Source organism: Mastomys coucha, unplaced genomic scaffold (genome assembly GCF_008632895.1).
Source record: "Mastomys coucha isolate ucsf_1 unplaced genomic scaffold, UCSF_Mcou_1 pScaffold15, whole genome shotgun sequence".
NCBI classification, from domain to species: Eukaryota; Metazoa; Chordata; class Mammalia; order Rodentia; family Muridae; genus Mastomys; species Mastomys coucha.
The window spans coordinates 96256212-96272586 of NW_022196897.1; the positions used below are offsets into that span (position 1 = coordinate 96256212).

Here is a 16375-nt window from a genome sequence, read left to right on the forward strand (position 1 = left end):
ATACATATATCCTTTATGTTTGTTAGTAATTTATAATTCTATTACTTATATACTTGCAAAAAAACATGGAGATTTGAGTTTATAAAAAGAACATATTTATTATAAAGCTTAAATAGGGGTCTATGTTAAAAGAATAAATTTTACAGCCAGTACTTAGATTGTAATTTCTTTTTTTTTAAATTTACATTTCTTTATTTTTTTAATTAGATATTTTCTTCATTTACATTTCAAATGTTATCCTCTTTCCTGGTTCCCCTCCAAAAACTCCCTATCCCCTCCCCCTTCCTCCTGCTCACCAACCCATCCACTCCTGCTTCCTGGCCCTGGCATTCTCTACACTATGGTATTATACCTTCACAGAATCAAGGGCCCCTCCTTGCATTGATGACCAACAAGGCAATCCTCTGCTACATATGCTGCTGGAGCCGTGGGGCCCTCCATGTGTACTCTTTTGTTTGTGGTTTAGTCCCTGGGAGCTCTGGAGATCCTGGTTGGTTAATATTGTTGTTCATCCTAAGGGGCTTCAAACCCTTCAGCTCCTTGTATCCTTTCTCTAGATTTTCCACTAGGGACCCTGTCCTCAGTCCAATGGTTGGCTGAGAGCAACCACCTCTGTATTTGTCAGACACTGGCAAAGCCTCTTAGGAGATAGCTATATCAGGCTTCTGTCAGCAAGCACTTGTTGGCATCCACAATAGTGTCTGGGTTTGGTGGCTATATGTGGGATGGATCCCCAGGTGGGGCAGTCTCTGAATGGCCATTCCTTCAGTCTCTGCTCCACATTTTATCTCTGTATCTCCTCTCATGGGTATTTTGTTCTCCCTTATAAGAAGGCCCAAAACAACCACACTTTGGACTTCCTTCTTCTTGAGTTTCATGTGGTCTATAAATTGTGTCGTGGGTATTCTGAGCTTCTGGGCTAATATCTATTTATCAGTGAATGCATACCATGTGTATTCTGTTGGGTTACCTCACACAGGAAGATATCCTCCAGATTCATCCATTTGTCTCAGAACTTCATAAATTCATTGTTTTTAATAGCTGAGTAGTATTCCATTATGTAAATGTACCATATTTTCTGTATCCATTCCTCTGTTGAGGGACATCTAGGTTCTTCCTAGTTTCTGGCTATTATAAATAAGGCTGCTATGAACATAGTGGAGCATGTGTCCTTTTTACATGTTGGGGCATCTTCTGGGTATATGCCCAGGAGTGGTATTGCTGGATCCTCAGGTCCTATGCCCAATTTCCTGAAGAACTGCCAAACTTATTTCCAGAGTGGTTGTACTAGCTTGCAGTCCCACCAGCAATGGAGGAGTGTTCCTCTTTCTCTACATCCTTGCCAGCCTCTCCTGTCACCTGAGTTTTTGATCTTAGCCATTCTGACTGGTGTAAGGTGGAATCTCATGGTTGTTTTGATTTGCACATCCCTGATGACTAATTGAACATTTCTTTAAGTTCTTCTCAGTCATTTGGTATTCCTCAATTGAGAATTCAGGGTGTCCTTGGATCATTTGGGCGTCTTGGTGCATTTGGATCATAGATGTTCAGAATTGAGAGTTCTTGGTCGAGTTTTCCTTTGATGAGCATAAAGTATCCTTTCTTATCTTTTTTGATGACTTTTGGTTGGAAGTTGATTTTATCCAATATTAGAATGGCTACTCCTGATTGTTTATTGGGACCATTTGTTTGTAAAATCTTTTTCCAGCCTTTTATTCTGAAGAAGTGTTTGTCTTTGATGCTGAGGTGTGTTTCCTGTATGGAGCAAAGTGCTGGATCTTGATTATGTATCCAGTCTGCTAGTCTATGTCTTTTTATTGGAGAATTGAGTCCATTGATGTTAAAAGATATTAAGGAATAGTGATTGTTGCTCCCTGTTATTATTGATGTTATTTTTATGTTTATCTGGCTATTTTCCCTTCGGTTTGTTAAAAGAAGATTACTTTCTTGCTGTTTCTAGGGAGTAGTTTCCTTCCTTATGTTGGCATTTTTCATCTATTATCCTTTGTAGGGCTGGATTTGTGGAAAGATATTGTGTAAATTTGGTTTTGTCATGGAATATCTTTGTTCTCCATCTATGGTAATTGAGAGTTTTGCTGTGTATAGTAGCCTGAGATGGCATTTGTGTTCTCTTAGGGTCTATATGACATCTACCCAAGATCTTCTGTCTTTCCTAGTCTCTGGCAAGAAGTCTGCTATAATTCTGATAGGTCAAACTTTATATGTTACTTGATTTTTTCCCCTTACTGCTTTTAATATTCTTTCTTTAATATTCTTTCTTTGTTTAGTGTATTTGGTATTTTGATTATTATGTGACAGGAAGAGTTTCTTCTCTGGTCCAAACTATTTGGAGTTCTGTAGGCTTCTTATATGTTCATGTGCATCTCTTTCTTTAGGTTAGGGAAGTTTTCTTCTATAATTTTGTTGAAGACATTTACTGGCCCTTTAAGTTGGAAATCTTCACTCTCTTCTATACCTATTATCCTTAGGTTTGGTCTTCTCATTGTATCCTGGATTTCCTGGATGTTTTGGGTTAGGAGCTTTTTGTATTTTGCATTTTCTTTGACTGTTGTGTCAATGTTTTCTATGGTATCTTCTGTCCTTGAGATTCTGTCTTCTATCTCTTTTATTCTGTTGGTGATGCTTGCATCTACAACTCCTGGTCTCTTTCCTAAGTTTTCTATCTCTAGTGTTTTCTCCTCTTATGATTTCTTTATTGTTTCTAGTTCCATTTTTAGATCCTGGATGGTTTTGTTCAGTTCCTTCACCTGTTGGTTATGTTTTCTTATAATTCTTTAAAGGATATTTGTGTACTTCTTTAAGATCTTCTACCTGTTTATCTGTGTTCTCTTGTAATTCTCTTAGGGAGTTATTTATGTCCTTCTTAAATTCCTCTATCATCATCACAAGATGTGATTTTTAAATCAGTCTTGCTTTTTTGGTGTGTTGGGGTAACCAGGATTCGCTGTGGTGTGAGAAATGGGTTCTGATGATGCCAAGTAAGGTTTCTTTTGCTTACATTCTTGTGCTTGCCTTTTGCCACTGGTTATCTCTGGTTATATCTTTGCTGTCTCTTACTTTGGCTTGTCCCTCCTACAAGCCTGTGTGTCAGTACTCCTGGGAGACCAGTTCTTTCTGGGAGAAATTTAGGTATGGAGATCTGTGATGCAGTGTCAGCTCTTAGATGCAGACAGAGACCATAAGGATCCTGTCCCCAGCAGATCTTTGGTTCCTGTGTCCTGATAGCTCTGAGATGGTCCCTCTTGGGCCAGGAATTTGAAGAGAAGTGGTGGTCTTACGTGTGCTCACAGGTGTGTACACACTCTTGGGAGACCAGCTCTCTCCTGTCAATATTTGTATATGTAGGTCTGTGGCATAGGATCAGCTGTGGGCACAGATGGAGAATGGAAGACTCCTGTCCCAAGCAGCCCCTTGGCTTCCATGTCCTGAGGGTTTAGGGCTTGTTCCTCTGAGCAGCAGTGTTGATCCTACCTGTACTTACAGGCCTGTCCACACTCCTGGGAGAATTACTCCCTCTGTCCACTATTTGGGTATGGAACCCTGTAGCATAGGATCTCCAGATTGTAATTTCAATAGTTACATTATTCCACTTCTATGAATTTTCTTTCTCATAATGCTTTTTCATCTCATTGCTTCATTATATTTTACTTAATGTACACAAGGAGCACCAGGAAATGGTTGAGGACCCTGTTGGAAAATTTTGAATGTGTGAGAACATTATCAATCTGTTTCCCTAATTTGAAACTTTTCAACTTATGGGTAGTTATACTTTTCTAAAATTATCAGAATATCTAATAATGTATACTATTTAATTATAGGGGATTAAAGTTATTTTTATAATTTATATATTTTCTAATTTACATCCTATCCAATATACATTCTCTTGCTTGACTTTCCAATAATATCTTACTTATAATCTGCTTGGTACCCATATTATAGGATGGGATTAAACAATGTCTCCATTTCACAACTTAGAAAGCTGAAGTACAGATGGTGTGGACCCAAGAACTGGTATATGAAACTCTACCTTTTGATTGATCCATCTTTATTATTATTAATCATATGAAACTTTCCTGTGGAAAAGTCCATGGATGGTCTCAATAAGGATTTTTCAGAGATTTAATATTGTGATAATGAATGAATTAATGTAATATTTTTGTACTTTTTATTTGTCTATAATCACACCTTATATCTGTATTTCTGTTGTGAGAGAGTTCCATTCAGGCTTTTGATACTACTCAGAGGTCCCTGCTGTACCTGTTGCTAGTGCTCACTACACATACCATCCAGTCTTCCAGTCATTCACCCAGTCATCATTGATCTGTCAGTCACTAAACAAATAACATATTTTCAATTTTAATTGTTATCAATTTATAAACTCAATATAAATAGACTCCTATCTAGTGTTTTATAATTATAGATAGACAGAAGTTCTTAGATATCTGTGTATCAGTTAAGCTCTCTGATACACAGAAAAACAATTCTATAATTGAAGCATGATGAGTTTTAGATCTCTAAAATAAGTTTCTGTAAATGAAAAAGATTATCATAGTCAGGGAACAAATTAGCAAAACATGGACTCCTAACAAGTCATTGCTCAGTTTTTCCAATGTGCCAAATGGCCTCTTGGAGAGCAAAGCAGTAGTGGTATGCACTCTGAAGGTGTGTGTGTGTTTCAATATACTCTGACTTATAGCCATTCCTCACTTCTGTATCTAATCCTAAAATATTTTTGAACACAAAATATGTACCATATACTATTCTTGGTCATAGGGCTATGAATGCCTATGTGATTAACAAAGTCTCTACACTTTGATCCCAGGTGAGGTTCCCTAAATAAACCATATAATGTTAAGCAGCAGTACTAATTATGAAGGAGAGCAAGTCTGTGTTGGGACAGAAGTGGTAGCTGGGGTGGATCTGATTTAATGTGAGGTCCTGAGATGAGATCAAACTTGTGATGAGTGAAAAGCACACAAGTAATTTGGTTGCAGCACTGTGACTGAAAGAATGCATTAGGAACTAGCCTACAGGGGATAGACCCAGATTTCACTGGGCCTCTGAAGCTCAAAGTAAGTTATATTTTTAAATGGAATGGGAAACCCTGGAGAGACTGGAGCAGAGAAATAATGAGATTTCAATTTTCTTTCATTATGGCAATGCAGAAAACAGACTATAAAGATGCAAGTGTTTGTAAAGATCATAGAGTCCAATTAGTCATTTATTGCACCAGTCTAGCCAGGAAATCACGGAATAAACTATGTAAAGGAGTGAATAAGGTAATCAGAGGTCATACTCTGAATACATTTTGAAAGTCCAACCAAGAATACCAAATAATTGAACAAGTTTGACAGATATCCTAAAATGTAAAGTGAATCATGTCATTAGGCTCTGGCCTCCATTCTTTCTCAGCCATGATTGAGTATACCTTGAAATATGAGCCTAAATGACCCTCCTTCCTTGAGTTATTTTTATCAGGATGCTTATCATAGCACCTGGAGAAGTAACTGATACATCAGTCCTGGTAGAAACGTAAGCTCTAAAGCAATATAACTATAGTCTTTCTTCAGAGCTCTTACTTTGAGAAGAGGAAATATCAGTCTTCAATGGAACACTGAGAACATGTAGTCTGCTATAGTACAGCATTAATAATTTCATGATGAAAAGGGGAAGCCATTAATTAGATGCACTTGCCTGGGTCTCAGAGCTTCGAAACTCCAGCTCAACAAGGTCAGATGCAGTGGTGTTCTGTACTCTTTAAAGGCAAATGCAGCAGATAAGCCTGCTTGACTTTTAAAGACAAAATGCTAACATGCTCTCATTTACTTAATTATACTCTTGATGCATCTTCCTTCAATTCATTTATCTCCTTTCAAAGACTATGAAAACAACACATTGCAGAGATGTGGGTGACTTTCTTCATAGTTATTTGACAGTTTATTTGACAATTTTTATATTATATTCACCCTCCTAACTCCTTTGAGTTCCATGACCACTGCCATCTCCGCCAAAATTTCTGTTTTATTTTCCCCTTTCAAGACCACTTGGCACTGCCTAAATATCCTTAGATGTTTGGTCTTCTACTAGAAAGTAGTAGAATTGCTGGGAGTTACACTCTAGAGAAAACTGTCTTTTCCTCTCCTAGTAGAGTTGCGGTATCTCAATGGTTAGGGGTTGAATTTCATGGCCAACCTCAATCTCCAGGCTAGAATTTGGCCTGGTTTGGGACTGCATAGGTTTTGTGCATGCTGAAACAACTATTGTGAGTTTATATCAGCAACTTCCCTACTGTGTCCTGGAGACACTGTTTTCTTGTAATCATCTACCTCCTTATGCCTTTACACTCTTTTCTTCCCCCCTTCCACCATGGTCCTTATTCATTGGAACGAGGGATGTAGTATATATGCTTAGTAATGAATGAGAACTCTGCAGTTATTCTCTCTAGTTTGGCCAGTTGTGGGCCTCTGAGGTAATCACCATCTACTGCAAACAGAACCTTCTCAGAGATAGTGACAATAGTATCTACCTCAAGACACAGCTGTGCCACTTCTGTACATATACCCTAAAGATGCTTTACCATCCAACAAGCACACTTGCCTAACTATGTTCATAGCATCTTTATTCATAGAAGCCAGAAACTTATGTGTCCTTCAACAGAAGAATGAATAAAGAAAATACGGTTCATTTACACAATAGAATATGATTTAGCTATTAAAAACAAGGACATCATGAATTTTGCAGGAAAATTGATGGAACTGAAAATATCATCCTGAATAAGGTAACCCATACCCAAAAGGACATGCATGATATGTCCACACTTATAAGTAGATATTAGGCAAAAAGTACAGGATAACCATGCTATGAATTACAGGCCCAAAGAAATCAAATAACAAGTAATGTCCAAAGGAAGATGGTTGAATGTTCTCAGAAAGTGAAATAAAATAGATATTATATTTGGATGGATGGAGGGAACTGGATGGGAGAGGGGAGGGGAGGGGAACCTCGAAGGGGATTAGGTATATGTAGGGAGAGCAGTGGAGATAAAATGGGAATCTGGGGTGGGGAGGGGGCATCTCTAGGACATCCCAGAAACCTGGGATTGGCAGAAGTCCCAGGATGTCTATGGGGGTCACTCTAGCTGAGAATCCTAGCAGTGGGGAAATAGGGATCCTGAAGTGGTCACCTACTGTATCTATGAAGGACTCCCAGAGGAGGGATAAGGACAGCAACCCACCAACAAACCCTTTGACTCAAAATATGTCTTGTTTATGAGATACACAGGGAAAAAGATATAAAAGAGACTAAGGGAATGGACAACCAGTGGCTGCCCTAAAGTCTCAACCTATCCCATGGGCAAGAACCAATCTCTGACACTACTAATTATACTCTGTTATGCTTTCAGACAGGAGCCTAGCAAAATGATCCTCTGAAAGGCTCCACCCAGCAGCCAGTAGAAACAGGTGCAGAGACCCACAAGCAAACATTAGATAGAGCTCAGGGAATCTTGTGGAAGGGTTTGGGAAATAATGGAGAGACCTAAAGAGAACAAGGACTCTACAGGAAGACCAACAGAGTCAACTAATGTGCATCCTTGGGGACTCCCAGAGACTAAACTTGTTTTTTGAAACAAAAAGCAAGTGAGGGTGGGCTGGACCTAAGCCCCAGATACCTATGTAGCAGAAATGTAACTTGGTTTTCATGTGGATCCCTCAAAAATTGGAGCAGTGGCTAGCCTTAAGTTGTTGCCTACCTATATATCACATTCCCGTAACTGGCTCATCTTGTCTGGCCTCAGTGGGAAGGGATGTACCTAGTCCTGCAATGACTTGATGAGCTAGATTTGGAGTTGGGGTAGGGTGTGGTGTGTGTGTGTTTGTGTGTGTGTGTGTGTGTGTGTGTGTGTATGTGTGTGTGTGCATTTTATCCAACAGGGTCTCCCCATTCTCAGAGAAGAAGGAGAGGGGGAATGTTGGGAGGATCTGTTTGAATGGGTACTGAGAAGGGGGCTCATATTGAGCTGTAAAGCTAATTAATTAATTAATTAATTAATCATTCAAACAATTGTAATATTAAAAAAGCAATTTTGTTGACTAGGGGCTACAATCATACATATTATGTGGGTGCTTAAAGATTTACAGTCACACAATATTGGCAAATTTGTTGCGGGATATTTGATCAGATTGTGAACCTTGAGATTGTATTCTTTACCAAAAACCCTGTTTCTGTTTGTTTTTTTTTTTTATTTTAGATATTTTCTTTATTTACATGCGAATTTCTCCATTCCCAGTTTCCCCTCCAAAAAACAAAAAAAAACAAACAAAAACAAATCCCTGTTGCCTCCCCCCTCCCCATGCCTGCCACCCCGCCCTCTCCCACTTTCTGGCCCTGGCATTCCCCTACACTGGGGTACAGAACCTTCACAGGGCCGAGGTCCTCTCCTCCTATTGATGATCGATTTTGCAATCCTCTACCAACCAAAAAAAGCCCAGGACCAGATGGTTTTAGTGCAGGGAGAATCAAATACCCTGTTTCTATTTGTGGTGTAGCTCAGACCTTAGCACATACCTTTAATTTCCCTACCGACAATATAGACATGACCTTAGTATACATCTTTAATCCAAAATAATGAAAACAAAGTTAGTACCCATGTTTGAAAGTGGTGTCTAATTGAGTATCAGACAAAGTGACAAATCAGAGAAAGATTTGACAGAACAGCATATGCCCAATTTCATGAGAAGAGAAAGGGAAGGGAAGCCTCTTAAGAGAGAGCAGCACTGAACAAAAAGAGCAAAAGGTAGTTTCACTAGGAGCATTATACAGAGACAGGTTGCAGAGAGAGAATAAGCTAAACACTGAACAAGAAGACAGAACAAGCCAGACAATGAGAAAGAGACAGAAGATTAGAGCAGATTGCTAAAGTTAGTATGAGGCCAAGCAGAGAAACTCAGAAGAGGCCGAGAGAAAGAAGCCAGATGGACTGAAGAGTTTTGAGATAGAGTAGCAGAGTTGATCAGGCAGCCAGAGTTCAGAAAGATCTAGAAAGGGTGAATTTATTCAGCAGTAAGCCGCAGAGGCTAAAGACATTCTAGGCCTAGATAAGATTGTATGGAGGCTAGATGCTTCCAGGACTAGGCCTAAGTTACCAGACTGAGGCAGTAAGCCTCCAGATGACAACTGAACCAGGAGAATAAAAATAACTTTTATAAAAATGTCATTGTATTGGAATTTTCCTTTTAAATATGACTTCTTTCTACCCCCTTCTCTGTGAGTGTGTGTTTAATTTTACAGAAACTTCATTATTTCTTTAACATGAATTGATAATGAAAGACTGACAAATTATAAAATAAGTATAGCACTGGAAAAGTTGATTGATGCTAATAAATATCAGGTGTGTTGAGACCTGCATGATTTTTCCCCATTATACTTAGTTTAGAAAAATTGCTTTGTTTTGCAATAATAAGTTTTCTAAAATAAGATCAGTGTATTTAAATGAAAGCATTTTGCGTCTAGAGAAACTGTTAAAATATTAACTGGTACTAATTTAGTGAAACATTAAGGGAAACTTTACGACCTGTGTGGATGTGCAGAACAAAGAAAACCAAGTATTTTCATGTTGTTTTGTTCTCAGAATATGAATGACTGAAGAGCATGCTCGAAATGAGGTACAATAGCAATGAACTTTCTCTTGTTCTGGTGAAATGTTCCTTTTGATGTTTTACGTGAAATGAGCCAGATAACATTTTGACTAGGGAATTAATAAACTAGCCTTGTTTCTATGGAACACAGGTTGAAAGGTAATATAAAAAGACAATTAAATTTTGATTTTCAGAATGTTGTTACAAATAATACGGTTCAAGGTTTTGGGAATGCTGAGATGTTTTGACAATGTTATAGGAAATAGAACAAGATAAAAAATTTAGATTATACATTCTTAATCTTGAAGACACATGTTTATTCAGGAACTAACAAAAAGTATGGATATTCATGTCACCCTGTGTTACCATGATCACAGAATTTCAAATTCCGAGCAATCTTCAGTTTGTTCATATTTAAACTTGTAGGCAATTCAAACACACCAACAGTGTTTTCATAAAGAAAACTCATAATCAATTTCTGTTATTAATAACTAGATTCAATTTGAACTTTATAGGAACATAAACAAAAAGTGATATTATCCTCTACTGGAGGTCTAGAAGAGAACTTCAACTTTAACTCTCATGAAAATATTGTGTGACACAATTTGGTACATCTCATCATACCAGTGTAAATGCACTTACTTGTTTAGACTGGAAAGGAATTCATAAGGAAAGAAAAATTCACTGACACTTTGTTATAGAATTACTCATTACAGTTTCCTTATACTATTTTAATTTTAAACTGTATAATAAATCAATTAATAGTTATAAACCTTAGATTTTTATATCCACTGCTCAAATTTTAAAGACCAAATGCGAACACTTTTATGAAAAAAAAAATTGTTCTAGATTTGAAGAATATACTTTATTCTTGGGGAAAGGGAAAAAAGGAGAAAATACTGGAAATTAACTCACCCAAGCAAAATTCACTGAGGTCAGCAAAGGAACACTTAAGGGTAGAGTCTTCTTTACTCTCCTCAGAAGTAACTGGGGAAAAATACAGACACTTTATAATTTGGAGAAATAAACACATAGCTAGAAAGTGATTGTGATATCTAAATGATACTCAGGAAGAAAGAAATGATTTAAGTTAATGTATTGAAGTTCAAAATATTTAAGCAATAGTTAAAATTTAACTTTCAACAAAACACCACCTTTGTTCCATTTACATTGTTCATTATATTGAACCATTAATACTTTGACACACATTACTTTAAGATGAATAAATACATAGTATTGCTGTATTACTGAAAAGAAAATCTAGTATTCTCAAGGTGTACAGAAGAAATTAAAGAGACTAATAATGAAATATATCTTCATAAGATAAACATCAAGAAGAGAATGTGAAAATATAAATATCTATTTAACAACAGAATGCGGTTCAATTTTATGACCTGGACTAGTCTACAGGCACCCCCAGGTCATAAATGTTCATATATGACACTCGTGATGTCTTACATGCATTAATGTGTGAACCAGAGTATCTCAGTTATGTTCCTACTTTCTGCAGTATGGCATCTTTTTGGTATATCCTTAATATCTCAGACTTGTTCTGTTGTCAACACCATCTCATCTTCAGGAATCAAACCTTAAATTAAAATAAGTGGTGTTTCTTATTTTTAAATATTTTAGTTCCATACCAGCTGGATTCATTGCAAACTTTTCTTACATTCCTGAGATGTAATTTTGTCCTGCTCCTTCATTTCCCACTCTTTCTCCACCTGCCTCTTACTTCTTCCTTTAACTGACTTATTGTTTCACATTGATTTTGTTTCCTGACTCCCCTCCCTGCAAGATTCAAAGCATGTTTGCCTCTCTGAGTAGGAACTTATTTCACTTAACATGATTGTCTTCAATTTTACTTTTTTTCTCTTTCTGATGTAACAGTATCTCTTTTCATTGTCTTCATGGACACTATTCTCTTGTGAATATAGGTCACATTTGTTTATGCATCTATACATTGATAGGTACAAGATGGTTCTGTAAAAGCTATTATGAAAGTGATATTGATAAGCTTGGGCATGTAGTTATGTTTACTATATACAGACTTTGATTGCTTTGGTGACATACAGATGTATTTCATAATGAAATTACAAGCTAATTTGTATACTAAATATAGTATATGATTTTTTAAATGTGTATCCTCCCCCAAATTCCTTAGTGTGTTTATTTGTTTGTTTTATTTTTTGTTTCTTTTGTTTGTTTGGCTGATAACCATTCCAAATGGAATAAGATGGAGGTAAAATATAGTAGATTTTGATGTTATTATTTATGTTTAGTTTTGTTGTTGTTTAGTGTAAATAGATTAATACCATATAGCTCACATTAGTTTTGAAGGAATTGTACATAGGCTATGCTGGCCTCAATTTAATAATTTTGGAGTCTCCGTGTCCACAATGTTAGGTTTCAGTTATATTTTACCTAGGCTGGATTCTGGCGTACAGGAAACTGCGTTTCCCTGATGGCTTATTTATCAGATATTTTATACCTATTTGCTGTCCATTTACTTCCCAGATTATAAAGTGTCTACTTAGCTTCATTTGATCATTCTGATGATTTGGTCCTTAAGTGTTTTTTTTTTTTCTTATAGGTCTTTATTCTGAAAATTAGCCCATCAGTAAATGAATAGCTGACAAAGACTTTATCTCATTCTGTAAGCCAACACTTCCTGAATTTTAAGGAATTCCAGCTGTTAATTCATACTATTTTCTAAGCCAATAAAGCTGTATTCAAGAACTCTATAGATAATTTTTAGGTGTTAGTCTTATTAATCCCTATTAGATTCAAAGTTTCAGGTTTATGCCAAGCTCTTTGATACATTCCGATTTGCTTTTTGTGGATGCTGAGACAGAGGTATGCAGTTCCATCTGCAAGTGGATACACTTTTTTCAAGTGTTTGCTAAAGATTCTGCTATGTTCCCAACAAATATTTTGGCCCTGTTATCAATAATAAGATGGCTAAAGCTACAGAGACTAATAAGTCTATGATTTTAATATTGTGCCAGTGTCATGTTGTTTTTATTTTATGGACGTTGTTTACATGCTTCTTTGTTTGAGAAAGATAGTGTCTATGAAGGACAGGCTAGACTGGAACTGACAACATGGTCCAGTTTGGCCTCAACATCATTATCCTCTGCTAAGTGCTGTGACTAATGACATTGTATTCAGTAATAGTAGGCAAAAATAGATACCCATATCATTCTAATTGCAAAGGAATGTTTCCACTTTTGCCCAATTCAATAAAATGTTATTAAATAATCAATTGATGTAATTTTTTATGTGAAACCATATTCTTTTTACTCCTAATCTTTTCAAGAGTTTTTATGAGGAAAGGGAGGTGAATTTTTCAGTGGCCTTTTCTTGTGCTTCTACAGAGATTATTTTGATATTTAGATCCTTCTGTTTCTTTACCTGATGTACTGTGTTTATTAATTTGTATATATTGAACCATCCACCCTTGCATTTCTAGAATGAAATCAACTCTCAATCACTTTAACAGATTTTAAAATAATTCTTTTATTTATTTTTGAGAATTTCATACATGGTGATATTATTACCAAATCCGCATTCACACACTCACAAAGACACAATCCCCTTTGTGTTGGCCAACTACTAATCATGAGAACTGCTCTGGAGTATGGTTAAGTCGTGGAATCAAGCTGACTTTCTGTCTATTAGCAAGCATCAGTTGTGAATAGCGTATTGGCTAGGGGTGAGACTTCATGCTTACTTTTCCTCTCCTGTGCAAAGATTTTGTCTGGATTGAGTTTCTGTAAGTCTTGAATATGCTGCTTATCATTTCCATCCTCAGAATGTGTTTATGTAACACTGGTGTGAGTTTCCTAATGACAGAAAGCCCTAGATCTTATTTTGTATTCTAATGAGTGAGTCCATGCCATTATTTCAGAATTAAGATTATTTATGGATAAGATTTTAGTGTAAAGGTATTTACTATTGCTGATATTTTGAGGATTGATTTTTATTTGTTGTTTAAGATAATATGCATAATTTTCCTTCTCTTTTATCTATGTTGGAGAGTTCATAATTTACTAAATGCTAGGCATTTTTCCTTATTACTGTTCAATTATCTATTTTTAAAACTAGATTTAATTTATTCTCAGATTTTAAGCTTATGTGTATATTTCATTATTTTTGTGTAAGATTCCTTTGAGTGTCTTCAGGTGATGCATTTTATAAGGTAATAGAATTCTTTATTGCTTATGTAGTCTTGAATATGGTCTGTAAAAGTATTACCAGTGGTATCCTAACAACATTGATATAAAGTATGGAGCCTATGATCTGGTGTTTCACAAGTTGAGCTTGTATTCCCCTTAACACACCCAATATAAGTTCAGATTCTCCTGAAATAGGCAACCTCTAAAGCAAGACAGAATAAATACAGCTAGCCAACAAGCTGCCTTTCCCATGACTCAAATACTGTATTGTTCTCCTTTTACCAGACTTATTCCTAAAGAGGAATAAGTCTGGCTCAATAAATCCTAGCCAAATTTAACAAAGCAGGAAGAAAGCAATTGTCAAAATTATTTACTCTTTTCCTAACACTATTACTGATACTCTAATGTAGTTGCTGACAGCCTAGAATAGCTGTGATCAGAGAGGCTTTCCTCAGCAACTGATGAAAACTGATGCAGAGACTCATAGACAAACAATAAGTAGAGTTTGAGGAGTCTTGTGGAAGATAGGGAGGAAGGATTGAAGGAGCCAGAGGGATCAAAGACATCACAAGAAAACTTACAGAATCAACAACTCTGGGCCTATAGGGGCTCAAAGAGATAGAGCTGCCAACCAAAGAACATGAATGGGACAGACCTAGGCTCTGCGCACATATGTAAAAGTTGTGCAGCTGAGACTTCATGGGGGATTTCTAAAATGGGAGCAAGGACTGTCTCAGACTGTGTTGCCTGCTCTTTCCCCTAACTGAGTTGCCTTGTCTAGCTTCAATAGATGAAGATGAATCTAGTCTTACTGCAGCTTGACATGCCAAAGCTGGTTGATATCCATGAAGGACCTCCCCTTTTCTAAGGAGAAAGGGCGGAGGGGTAAATAAGGAGGGGGTGAGGTGAGAGGTAGGAAGAGGAAGGAAAGGAAGGAGAGAAGCTGCTATCAGGATTTAAAGAGAAAAAATAACTTAGTCAATTTAAAAAAAATTACTCTAAATGTACAAAGAATAACTTAGGTAACTGTCACTTACCATGCTCAGGCTTATCAGCAGAAAGAAATGTCACAGAAGTTGGAGCCTGAGACTCACTCTCGGTTGACTGAAACAGTGAAGCAGATTGACTCAAGCTTTTTGAATGAGCATAGCTCTGGGCCAGGCAAGGCAGGGATCTTCTAGATGGTTTTAATGAAGTTTCAGTTGTTATCTCACTTTTGCTTATATTCATGCCTGTAAATAAAAAATAGTGAGCATTAGCAATGTGTCAGAGAGCAATAAATGCATTTTATACTGGTAGTTCCTTAAAATAAAATATCCAGATGCTAAAAATGAATTGGATTTTTTTTTGTTCAAAGAAAGAGTCATATAGATATGGCATCTAGTTGAGCTTTCATCATTTTTAAGAGTTCTAGAAAAAAAAAAACCCTGGAAAAATAGTTGTTTATTTATGATGGTAATTATTAGAACTCTCAATATGTGAACTTAACTGTTTAGGATTGCAAGCAAAAAAATAAAAACAAAAACAAATTTATTCCGTGTTAGTGTATTGAAAAGATCCTGTATTTGTATTTTATCTAAAAACACGTGTGATGAATTAAAGTCTTTTAGAAGGTGTAAAACTATAACATAGAATAGTACCAAAAAGTGACCAGTAAGCAGGAGTAAGAGATCACTGCTGTGTCCCAGTAATAGTCACTCACTTCACAGAGAGAGCTTGATCTGGTGATAAAGTCCATCTTTAACTGGACTCTTCTTTTTATTTATTTCAGAATGCTTTACACAATACATTTTGGTCATACCCCACAACTCTTCCCAGATACTCCCCACCTCTCTCTCTCTCTCTCTCTCTCTCTCTCTCTCTCTCTCTCTCTCTCTCTCTCTCTTCTCTCTCTCTCTCTCTCTGTGTGTGTGTGTGTGTGTGTGTGTGTCTCTTTTTCTCAAAATAAAAGACATGGATAAGCTAAAAGTTTAGATTTGATGTGATTATGCTTTTGAATATTTTTATACAAATAAAACATGAAACAAGCAGGTGTGAGGGATAATTGTGAATTGATGGAAAGAACTGCATCCAATCTTGTAGCTTTCTAGGACTTTGTAATTACAATGAAATAAACTTTTATTCTCACAAAGAATACTCTAAGCCACCATTTAAAAATTACATGCTCGGCATTTTCTCTCCAGTGAGTCTCAAAGACGGGAGCAGCCAGCCAGGAGGCACAGGCCTCACAAGTCCCAGGGGAGCTACAGCAGGGAAAGGATCCTCTCAGCTTCTGAGTGACAGAGGTGGAGCAGTGTCCTTCTCTGCCCCTTCCCTGCAAGTGGAGGGCATACCTCCAGGGAGCACTTTAACCCAGAGACTCAGGTGAGAGCTGCCATTTTCTCTCTGGTGAGTTTCAAAGACTGGAGCAGCCAGCTGGGAGGCACAGGCCCCAAGAGTCTCAGGGGACTTGCAGGATGCATCTAACACCAAAAAACAAGAGATGGTGAAAGGCAAACGCAAGAATCCTACCAACAGAAACTAAGACTACTTGGCTTCATCAGA

At 36.9% G+C, this 16375-nt stretch overlaps 1 protein-coding gene across 2 annotated transcripts in view; it reads right to left on the reverse strand.

Annotated features, from left to right (window-relative positions):
- Nucleotides 1-16375, reverse strand: part of Ano3 (anoctamin 3) — a 337010-nt gene that overhangs the window by 195179 nt on the left and 125456 nt on the right. For both annotated transcript variants that reach the window (XM_031371327.1, XM_031371328.1), the window contains 2 exons: nucleotides 14869-15063; nucleotides 10572-10643 (listed from right to left, as the gene is read on the reverse strand). In XM_031371327.1, the coding sequence (XP_031227187.1) occupies nucleotides 10572-10643; nucleotides 14869-15063 (267 nt within the window). The remainder of the gene's footprint in view (nucleotides 1-10571; nucleotides 10644-14868; nucleotides 15064-16375) is intronic.